The sequence below is a fragment of the Octopus sinensis genome, linkage group LG24 (assembly GCF_006345805.1).
Source record: "Octopus sinensis linkage group LG24, ASM634580v1, whole genome shotgun sequence".
Classification (NCBI taxonomy): domain Eukaryota; kingdom Metazoa; phylum Mollusca; class Cephalopoda; order Octopoda; family Octopodidae; genus Octopus; species Octopus sinensis.
Window position 1 is genome coordinate 6,584,652 of NC_043020.1, and position 12,282 is coordinate 6,596,933.

A 12,282-nucleotide genomic window follows, 5' to 3' on the forward strand; every position below is an offset into this window, starting at 1 on the left:
CTTTCTTGCCATAAGAAATGGCTTTCCTTAGATCAGGAAGCTGGCTCGGAGACACAAAATCATTCAGTTTCAATTTCTGGGTTAATAAAAACAAAAATATATATTGCACACTCACACAAGGGATGAATGCCAAGACTTCAGTTTAAAAAAGGGAAAAGAGAGTACATGATACTTAAACCAGTATTTATATATCTATCTAGATCAGTGGTTTCCAACCAGGGTTCCGTGGAACCTTAGGGTTTTGCCAGTACAGTCCAGGGGTTCCGCAAGAAGTTACAAAACTGCTAAAATCGGCAGTAATTTTTAATTCTCCTGTGCAGATATGTGTGCATAAGACTATTAAATTATTACACAGGGGTTCCTCGAGCCATTGGAATGTTTCCTTGGGGTTCCGCTCCAGCAAAAAGGTTGAAAAGCACTGGTCTAGATAGAGAGAGAGAGATGAACTGATTGATACACATACATATATATATATATGTGTGTGTTCCTGAAACTTCAACAGGTTTGTGTTTTTAGATGCCTAAAATGGTTCTTCTGCAATGAAACTGCTCGCTCTCACGCACATACATACATACACATATTAGAAATATTGCATTTCTAAATCTCTCAGAGAGATTTATACAGTAGCAGCACGATAAAGTAATGGTTTGTTGTCAACTTAATGTGGCAATCCCAGGAAAGGGAAGAATGCTACTGCTAATTTAGCCCCAGGAAACATCGTTTTCAGTTGGCTATGTGACACATCCGTACTGTGTCCTTATGTTTTCAAACAGGGGAGATAAGCACCACCACACAGTGTTTCTTGGGGCTAAATAGCAATAGCATTCTTCCCTTTCCTGCGACTGCCACATTAAGTTGGCAACAAACCATCACTTTATATATATATATCAGGGTTATAGGTAAGGTAAATGATACCCAAGGTAAGCATCAATATGAAAAGAGTAAAAGAGAGGGAATTAAAAAGACAATGATTTTCCATCTGCAAACTCCACTCAGAAGGTTTTGTTTGATTAGTCACAGAGTAGAAGGTGCATTGCAGTGGAACGGATCTTGGAACCATGTAGTTAGGAAGCAAACTGCTTTACCACACAGTCACGTGTGCGTATGTGGGTGTGTGTGTGTGTGAGTAGAGAGAGAGATATATACAGAAACAAACCTCATCATAAATCTCAGCCATCAATGCATACAACTCCACCATCCGATGGTTGCGTGCACCTAATTCTTTCTCTTCAATTTTCATAGCAGTTTTCAGCAATTCCAGCGCCTCATGGTTTTTACCAGCTTGAATCCTTTTCAAAGAGAAACCATAACGATTACCACAGTTTTGCCACACAGATTTACATTTGGCAGCAATTACAAAAAAGACCGTCTTGTCATGCATGCATATGCTTAACAAAGACTTTCACATAGCTTAAATTCTGAATTAATACAGGCATCTAAGTGATTTATTATTAAATATAATAATATAGACTATATACATGTTTTTAAGTTACGAAACAATTTGTTGTGATATTCAAATTTTTATTATTGTTTAATAAAATTTCATCAAAGTATTTCTCAGTCACTTACGACTACATACATGTATGTATGTGCTTTAATATTTTGCCAAGACAACAATACTAAGAACCTAGAGTTAGAACTCAATATACATAATGCTTTAGAACAAAGTGTCAGTCGAGATAACAACGGAACAGGGAATTGGGTAATGAACTTCATAAGCTTACAACTGTTTCTGCCGTGCAGTTGACAAGTGGTGACAGTAGGGGTCAAACGCAGACACAAAGAGACATACATACACACATATATATATTCATATATATACATACATACATATATATTCATATATATAGATACATATATATTCATATATATACATACATACATATATATTCATATATATACATACATATACATTCATATACATACATACATACATATATATTCATATATATATATTCATATATATACATACATACATATACATACATACATACACACACATATATATATATATATATGACAGGCTTCTTTCAGTTTCCATCTACCACATCCACTCACAAGGTTTTGGTCAGTGGACTGAACCTGGAACCATGTGGTAGGGAAGCAAGCTTCTTACCACACACCCACACCTGTGCCTATATATATATATATATAGAGAGAGAGATAGATAGATATAGATATATAAAAGTATTAAGGTTGAATCATTTGACAAAAACCTTTCAAGGCAGTGTGCCCCAGCATGGCCACAGCCCAATGACAGAAGCAAGTAAAAGCTTAAGATAACATACATGTACAACCCCCTCACACACACACAAAATGGAAAAAAAAAAAAAAACAGAACTGGAAAATAACATTCTTAGACTCACACAACTCTGCAGACTTTTTCGTATCGGATGGAGACCAATTCTTCCATGATGTTTTCTTCTTCTTCGAATTCACTGAGTGCTTTTTCGTATGCACTGACCATCGCATTGGCGGTACCGACCTGAAGAGAGACACACACAGAAGACAAATGTGATATTGTGGAGACAAACAGAACCAGAATAGAATGTCTTTCTTTAAGTAACGCAACAAAACTAATAAGTCTCGGTGATTGTTTTTAGGCTTGGACACAGAAGTCTGTAATTGATCGTTAGACAGTAATTAAGAACGGGCATTGCTATGGAGTTAAGAAGTTCACTTTCTGAATTTTGTAGTTCTGAGTTCAGTTCCATTGTGCGGCACCTTGAGGCAAGAATCTTCTATTATATCATAGGCTGACTAAAGCCTTATGAGTGGATTTGGTAAATGGAGACTGTGTGGAACCCAGGTTTGCCATTTCTAAAAGCCAAGAATCACTTCCTGTTGAAAGAACTGACCAGCTGCAAAGATGTCAACACATTTTTTTTCTTCTTTCTCTCCCTTTCCTTCTCTTTTCCATTGACACTCTTTTCAGATACATACACACACACACACGCACACACACACGCACACACACACACGCACACACTCTCTCTCTCTCTCTCACTGGACAATGATAAAAAGAAATCCAGACAATTTTTTGAAAAATGACTTTTATCAAAACAAGAAAATCCCCCCTTGGAGTAACCACTTGGATTTGCCATTTTTAAAGGCCAAGCATCACTTTCTATTGAAAGAACTGACCAACTGCAAAGATGTCAACACATATTTTTCTTCTTTCTCTCTTCCTTCTTTCTTTCCTTATCTTTTCCATTGACACCCCTTTCAGATACAAAAGCACACACACACACGCACTCTCACTTTCTCCCCATTCCTCACCCTCTTGTACTATCCTATATCTCTCTCTACCCCTACACACTCAATAATACTATAAAAAGAGACAAAATTCCTGAAAAGTTCAATCTGACGACTCCACTAGAGTGGATGCAAGCGCTAATATATGATTTATGAAAACATGTGACATATTAATAAATATCTGTAAAACCATCCAGATTTCTGAGTACCTTATTTCTTCTAATATATAATACCTGTACATCACCTCCAAACCTTCCAATATACATATACATACATACATGGCGGCTGCCCCCTCGTTATCGAGTATGGCCATAGCACGAAGCTTAATCAATGTTGTTATCGTGCAATGCCTGTGCACGAAGATTTTTTTAAAGTGAGGAAAGGCTGTGCACTGAGTCAATCCCACTCACAAAGCAACAGCAGCCATAATCCGAAAAGAAGAACAAGTCAACATCATTAGTAACCACTGAGCCGCAGGTTTTATGTCGGTGTTATCCCAGTTACCTGAGTTACCTTCTCCTAGAAGGATGCCCTAACAAAGGCTAGGAGTCCTTCACTCCCAATGGTTTAACCGCGCGATCAGGTATTCAGTCCGATTATTTCTATGTCCCCGCGCATGATACAGCCTTAAGACCTTTATTGGATGGCCGTTGACTCTCAAGAGTTCCTCCACCCTCTGACGGGTTTTGATTTTCATCCCGCAGGGTGTTCAATAAACACCCTCCTCACCAAGCAAGCTTGGTGGGGTTGCCAGTTTAGTCGTCAACAACCCGACCATGCAACAGGTTGTACTGGGTTACATATATATACATACACACACACATACAGAGTGGCCTGTAAGTTCCTACCCGTCAACATGTTATTACATTATATTCAATTATGCATGTATTATAATTTTTTTCTTTTTTCCATGTTGCAACAATGGTTTATACCGAAACTCAAACTTGGAACCAGAGAGAAGATTTGGTTTCAACAAGACAGAGCTCCGGCTCATTATCTCAAAGACACTCTTCCAGACAAATGGACAGGTTGTGGTTCAGTAACATCCCCGGCGCCCATGAAACAACCTGCAAGAAGTCCGGATTAGACAACATATGATAAACTCTCTTTGGGGACATGTAAAGGATGTTGTGTCTGAATAATGTCAATGATGGAACTGGAGGCAGCTGTGACTGCAACATTTGGAACAATGACCCCTGCTGTGTTGAGGGCATCCCATAATATTGTGCAGCGAGGATGAGGAACTGCACACACATACACTGGATACAAAAGATGTATGAATGAGTAGGGACTTATGGGCCACTCCATGTGTGTGTGTGTGTATGTGTATATATATGATCATCGTGGTTTAACGTCCGTTTTCTATGCTGGCATGGGTTGGACGGTTTGACTGAGGTCTGGTGAGCCGGCAGCTACACCAGGTTCCAATCTGATCTGGCAGAGTTTCTACAGCTGGATGCCCTTCCTAATGCCAACCACTCCGTGAGTGTAATGGGTGCTTTTAAAGTGCCACCGGCACGAGGGCCAGTCAGGCAGTACTGGTAACGGCCATGCTCAGATGGTGCTTTTTATGTGCCACCTGCACAGGAGCCAGTCCAGCGGTACTGGCAACGAAATCACTCAAATGTTTTTTCACGTACCAGTAATGCAATTCAGGTAACAATCACGCTCAGATGGTGCATTTTATGTGTCACTGGCACGGAAGCCAGTTTGTTGCTCTGGCAACGATCACGCTTGGATGGAGCTCTTAGCACTCCACTAGTCATCGAATTTGATTTTACCTGCCTCAATAAGTCTTCGCAAGCAGAGTTTAGTTTATATACGTGTGTGTGTGTGTGTGTGTGTGTGTGTGTATCCCCTTGTCTTGACATTGTGTGATTGTTGTAAATGAAGGTTATTTCCAATATTCTGTGAAAACCTGTCTGGCCATGGGGGAAATGTTACTTTGCTTGGAAACAGGTGAGGATTGGTGACAGGAAGGGCATCCAGCCGTAGAACATTTGTCTCAAAAAACTCCATCTGACCCATGTAAGGATGGGAAAGTGGACATTAAAAGCAATGAAGACTGTCCTTTGGATGAAGGAATAATGAATGAAAGCATTTGTGCATGTATATGTGTGTGTATGAGCATGTGTGTGTGTATGTGTGAGCATGTGTGTGTGTGAGCATGTGTGTGTGTGAGCATGTGTGTGTGTGAGCATGTATGTGTGTGTGTGAGCATGTGTGAACATGTGTATGAGCATGTGTGTGTGAGCATGTATGTGTGTACGAGCATGTGTGTGTGAGCGAGAATGTGTGTGTGTGTGTGTGTGTGAGCATGTATGTTTGTGTATGAGCATGTGTGTGTGAGTATGTGTGTGAGAGCGAGCATGTGTGTGTGAGCATGTATGTGTGTGTGTGTGTGTGTGTGTGAGGATGTATGTGTGTGAGCGAGCATGTGTGTGTGTGTGTGAGCATGTATGTGTGTGTACGAGCATGCATGTGTGTGTGTGTGTGTGTGTGTGAAAGAGAGAGAGAGAGGATGATGTGGATAGACCAACACACTGACATAACAGATAGAGACATACACATCGAGACACAGCAGAGGGACACACAGACAGATGATGAGAACGTTCCCTACCTTTCTCCAGAGAGACAACAAAACGGAGCTGTATTCTTCATGATAAAGGACATCAAAGATACGCCAATCACAGAGACATTTGGATAATCGGTAAGTGTCATCAAGACAGACCAGTTGGTAGGGATATTCCTGGCAGGAGAAGCAGAGAGCATCACTGACATTAGCAACAACATTATAATACCTTTTAGAATCAATGAAATGGCAAACAGACATTAAATGGTGAGGACAATATCTTTCATTTCTCAGGATTATTTTGTTGGAGAATCAAGTGAAAAGTAAAAAAAAAAAAAAAAAAAAAAAAGATTTAAACAAAATGTCCTTACTTCTATCATACGGTCTGTATTCGGTGTATTTTGGAAAAAGTCTGCAAGTTTCTTGTGCCACCAATAATACGATTGACCTTTATCAAGTTCACTTTCTTCTGGCTCGAAATAGCTGAAGTAAAATAAAGAAAATAAAATAAAAAAAAAAAAAACCCAAAAAATTCAACAACAACAACAACAATAGTAGCAATAAATCTGTTTATCAAGGTTGATATTAGGAAGAACAACCCATGCTAGCATGGAAAGCAGATGTTAAATAATGATGATGATGATGATGATGATGAAGCGAGTATACTTCACTGGGTTAAGAACATAAGCGGAGGTGTGGCTGTGTGGTAAGAAGCTTGCTTCTCAACCACATGGTCCTGGGTTCAGTCCCACTGTGTGGCACCTTGGCCAAATGTCTTCTGCTATAGCCTCAGGCTCACCAAAGCCTTGTGACTGGATTTGGTAGATGGAAACTAAAAGAAGCCTGTCGTATATATTTTCTATCTTGTTTCAGTCATTAGACTGTGGCCATGCTGGAGCACCACCTTGAAGGATTTTAGTTAAATGAACTGACATCATTATCTTTTCTCTTTAAAACCTGGTACTTATTATATCGGTCTCTTTTGCTGAACTGCTAAGTTACAGGGATGTAAACACATCACCATTTGTCAAGCAGTGATTGGGGACAAACACAGACAAAAAGATACACACACATGTATATATATGTATATACGACAAGCTTCTTTTTAGTTTCTGTCTTCCAGATCCACTCACAAGGCTTTGGTCGGCCCGAGGTTATAGTAGAAGACACTTTTACTTCATTCATTATATATATATGTGTGTGTGTGTGTGTACACACATGCCTACAGCAGGGTAGCGTCATTTGAAGGCTAAAACGATGCAAAAAGCTCACTGTGACCAGCAATGTGTAACAACATCTGATATCCTGGTCAGTCACATGATATATATATATACACACACACACACGTATGTGAGCATGTGTCTATGCGTGTGTGTGTCATCATCATCATCATCGTTTAACATCCGTTTTCCATGCTAGCATGGGTTGGACAGTTTTGACTGAGGGCTGGCAAACCAGAAGGCTGTACCAGGCTCCAGTCTTGATCTGGCAGAGTTTCTGCAGCTGGATGCCCTTCCTAACGCCAACCACTCCGAGAGTGTAGTGGGTGCTTTTTACATGCCACCTTCACGGGGGCCAGTCAGGCGGTACTGGCAATGACCTCGCTCGAATCTTTTTACACGTGCCACCGACACAGGTGCCAGTGAAGTGACGTTGGTAATGCTCACGCTCGAATGGTGCCCTTTCACATGCCACGGGTATGGAAGCCAGTTGGTTGCTCTGACACACACACACACACACGCAGGTGTAGGCATGGCTGTGTGGTTTGGCAAGTTTGCTCCCCAACCACATGGCCCTGGGTTCAGTCTCACTGCATGGCATCTCTGAAAAATGTCTTCTTTGGTAGGTAGAAACAAAGAAGCCCATTGTATATATTACCAGCATTTTGTGTTTATGTCCAGTAACTTGGAAGTTTGGCAAAAGAGACCAATAGAATAAGTATCAAGTTTAAATTGTAAGTACTGGGGTCAATTCATTCAACAAGGCAATGCTCCAGCATGGCCATATTCTAATGACTGTAACAAGTAAAAAGGTAAAAGAAATGAAATATATACGTATATATATATACATACACACACATAAGTAAGCATACACACATGTATAAACAAATGCACATACACACACAGACAACAGTCTATCACTTAAAGTCCTTTGTACTACCCGCCACTACTACAGGTTTCGCAACCAAATACACCTTCAACAAACCGAACCGTAGAAAGTAGTGTCTGTTGTTAGGATAAGATGAGAAGGAACTTGTTACTCACATTTTTCTCACAGCTTTGCTCACTGCCCGATGGTAGAAGTCAATCCTTCCTTCCTTGCTGTCTCCATACGGTCGTAGAAATGGTTTCAGGGTTGAATAAACTTCTTGCCATTTCTCTTCTGGCAAGCTCTGGCAGTGCTTGGTACTTTCTTTCTCAGAACTTTCTTTTTCTTCTGCATATGTAAAACATATATATATATAAAGTTAATTCAAACAAGAAAGCACAAAAAAAACACAACAACGCGAGGACGTGGAACAAATATAGTATTATTGGATGCTCAGGAAAGATCTAGAGAAGGGAAGACAGAGGAATACACACACACACACGCATACATAAACGCATATACATTACATATGTACAAATACTTAAACACATGCATAGACATAGATACACAAAAACATACATACATACATACACAAAATTTGTATGCAACATGATTGTAACAACTGAAGTTGTGACACAGAAATTACAAAGAGAGAGAGAGTAGTGGTGAGAGGGAGAATGAAGAAGAAAAGAGAGGAGAAGACAACAGTGAAAGGAAAAGAAAGACAGAAAGAGTGAGAGAATGGAGAAAAAGATGGTCTGACCTTTTTCGTCAAAAGGTGATGGAGGCATAAGGGTGGCCTCGTTCCCCAATATCTGACGTAGTTCAGACTCCAAGAGTCCGACAGAAGAAGCTTCTAGAAGACAAAGTGTTGCAGTGATGAGGTTGCCTTGTGGAGTGTTTTCCAGTCTGGTCAAAACCTCAGCCAACAGACTGGACACACGGTTTCCGAAAGAGAGAAAAACAAAGAGAGAGAGAAATATAATTAATACACATACACATATCTTGTCACTGGCATTTAATTTCCCCTTCTTCTGTACTTGCGAAGGTCAGAGTTTATAGAAGTTTATAGAAGTAGATTTTCTATATATATATATATAATATATATATATATATTATATATATATATATAAAATGAGATAGGGGTTGTAAATTCAACCCTCTGATTGGGTATTATCTGATAGTTGATGATTGATTTAGATATATTTCTCCATTTTCTCATTTTGTATATATATATATATATATTTCTTCTAATATATTTATTTGGATGTACAAGACATCAGAATAGATGGATTAGTATCAGACCCACAAACAGAGAATACCAAAAATACAGAAAACATCGAAAAGAATGGAACAGAATCAGACCCACAGCAGGCTTATATATGATGTATAAAAACATGTAATATACAAATAAATATCTGTAAATATAAAACCATTCGAATTTCTGAGTACCCCATTTCTTCTAATATAAAATACCTGTACATCATCTCCAAACCTTCCCATATATATATATATATATATATATATATATATCTGTAAATATAATATTTGACAATTATTCGGTAGCCATGATAAAACTCTGAATTCTGGATGTTGGGGCGGAAACCCACACTGCCATCTCTTCAGTTATCCAGCCATCAAAAAAATTTTTCTGATGGCCAGATAACTCAAGAGATGACAGCGTGGGTTTTTGTCCCAACATCTGAAACTCAGAGGTTTATCATGGCTACTGAATAATTGTCACATATTATATATGTACAAATAAATTCCCCTATTTACATAATATCGAGGTCTCTTTCATTCTTTTGTTGTCTTACCATTTCTATCAATATATATATATATATATACACACACACATGTTTAAGTTGTCTAAGAGTCCATACGTCAGGAAAAAAGGTACTCGTATATCTGTCAATAAAATGGGTATATTAAAGTGTAGAGCATTATATATCCATTACGGCTGCTCTTACCAATCAGTTTCACACTAGGGGTTCAACAGGGTGTTAGGTAACAGTCTGATTATGCAACCCTGCACTCATCAGAGGTAACAGTTATGGACTGAAATATGGTGACTGCAGTCACTGTATTACATAACTGGATTGCTACCTAACATTCCGATTGGAGGGAAACCAACCGGTAAGATTGGCCATAATGGATATATAATAATGTACACTTCAATTAATATATATATATGATAGTTTAGGTAGACAGTGATGTAATATGATTTGTTTTAGGGTCTGGAGGAAGGGGCCAGGGGGAGTTTTGACAATAACGTAAAGCGACTTACTTGAGCAAACCATTTGGGAGATCGTTAATCTTTTGATTAATTTCACCATTATTTACATGTTTCAATTCCTCGCAAGCTACAGCAAGCCAGAGAGGGTTTTCGGACGATTCTTTGGTCATCAGATCATTTAACTGGTCATCAGATAAACAAATTTCGTTCCCTACATCGGACTGCAACAAATCCCGAGCCATATCCTGTATGGGTGGGGAGAAAGGAAAACATAAAAAGGGGTCAGTTTTTACAGCTTCAGTGTATCTTTGTGGTAGGGTTGGATCTTTTCGGTTTGAACGGCAGTTTTTTAAAATAATTTCCACGTAACTAAACACTTTTAAACTTCGTATACTGGTAGAATGTGTTTATAAAACATCTTTTTTCTTTTGGCTTTATTGTGAAAATTCTATATTTTGTAAGATATTTGTTGTTTTTTTTCTTCAATTTCTGCAATTTCAAACCATCAACCAATCATGACGTCTATTGAGGTGAAAACATTCTGTGCCGTATGAATATGTCCCTCGTTTAAGAAACAGATTGGGTATATTTACATTCTGAAGAAAAAAAGATACCCTTCCCCCCACCCCTAACCCTAACACAGATTGAAATGCAATAGATCGATACTAGGGTCATAATTATGGGTGACAATTTCATATGACACAGCTAGAAAAACTGCCGTTCAAACCGAAAAGATCCCTAGGGTTAACTGTCTCAACAGCGTCTCAAGGTAGGGTTAATTGCCTCAACATAGTGTCACAAGGTATGGTTCTCTGTCTCAGTCTCAATAGTGTCACCAAATAGGATTAACTGTCTCAACATAGTGTTTGGAAGTTAGGTTAACTGTCTAGACCAGTGGTTTTCAACCAGGGTTCCGCCAGTACAGTCTAGGGGCTCCGCAAGAAGTTACAAAACTGCTAAAATCGGCAGTAATTTTTAAGTCTCCTGTGCAGATATGTGTGCATAAGACTATTAAATTATTGCACAGGGGTTCCTCGAGCCATTGGAATGTTTCCTTGGGGTTCCGCTCCAGCAAAAAGGTTGAAAAGCACTGGTCTAGACAGTGTCTGGAGGTAGGGTTAACTGCCTCAAGATTGTCTCGGGGGGGGGGGGGTAATTGCCTCAACATAGTGTCACATGGTATGGTTCACTGCCTCAACAATGTCATGAAGGTTAACTGTCTCAGCATAGGGTTTGGAGGAAGTGTAACGGTCTCAACAGTGTCTGGATGTAGGAGACCGCCTCTGTGTCACGAGGTAGGGTTAACTGCCTCAACATAGTGTTTGGAGGCAGGGGTGTCACAAAGTAGGGTAATGACATGCATAAGATCTGGTCATCAAATCTAAGTAGAGACTTCAAACTTGAAATCTTCAAAGCCACAGTCGAACCAATTCTACTATATGGCTCAGAAACCTGGACGTTATCAAAGAAGCTTGAGAGGCAGTTGGATGGAACCTACACTCGCCTCCTTATGAGAGCTCAAAATCTCTCGTGGAGGCGCCATCCAACTAAAATGCAAATATATGGGAAACTACCACCTGTGTCATCTCTTGTGAAAGGTAGGAGAGTCCAGTTTGCTGGACATTGTTGTAGAGCTGAAAAAGAAGTAATTTCTACTCTTCTCCTCTGGAAGCCATCTACTCGCAACACCAGAGGGCGCACACTCTCCTACCCTGATGTAATCTCTAGGGATACAGACATCCAGCAACAGGACCTCCGTAATGCTATGATGGACCGTGAAGTCTGGCGCAACATGGTAAATTCCATTGTCTCGACCACGGTCGAACAATGATGATGATGATGGAGGCAGGGGTGTCACAAGGTAGGATTAACTGCCTCAACATAGTGTTTGGAGGCAGGGGTGTCACAAGGTAGGGTTAACTGCCTCAACATAGTGTTTGGAGGCAGGGGTGTCACAAGGTAGGGTTAACTGCCTCAACATAGTGTTTGGAGGCAGGGGTGTCACAAAGTAGGGTTAACTGCCTCAACATAGTGTTTGGAGGCAGGGGTGTCACAAGGTAGGGTTAACTGCCTCAATATAGTGTTTGGAGGCAGGGGTGTCACAAGGTAGGGTTAACTGTCTCAACATAGC

General features: G+C 39.7%; 1 protein-coding gene across 1 annotated transcript in view; it reads right to left on the minus strand.

Annotated features, from left to right (window-relative positions):
- The window catches only part of LOC115223880 (nephrocystin-3), a 123,942-nt gene that overhangs the window by 8,233 nt on the left and 103,427 nt on the right, over nt 1-12,282 (minus strand). The window contains exons 11-18 of the mRNA XM_036513079.1: nt 10,203-10,476; nt 8,679-8,848; nt 8,092-8,263; nt 6,199-6,310; nt 5,876-6,004; nt 2,367-2,485; nt 1,157-1,289; nt 1-76 (exon numbers count right to left, since the gene is read on the minus strand). The exon at nt 1-76 is cut by the window's left edge and continues 41 nt beyond it. Coding sequence (XP_036368972.1) covers nt 1-76; nt 1,157-1,289; nt 2,367-2,485; nt 5,876-6,004; nt 6,199-6,310; nt 8,092-8,263; nt 8,679-8,848; nt 10,203-10,476 — 1,185 coding nt within the window. The remainder of the gene's footprint in view (nt 77-1,156; nt 1,290-2,366; nt 2,486-5,875; nt 6,005-6,198; nt 6,311-8,091; nt 8,264-8,678; nt 8,849-10,202; nt 10,477-12,282) is intronic.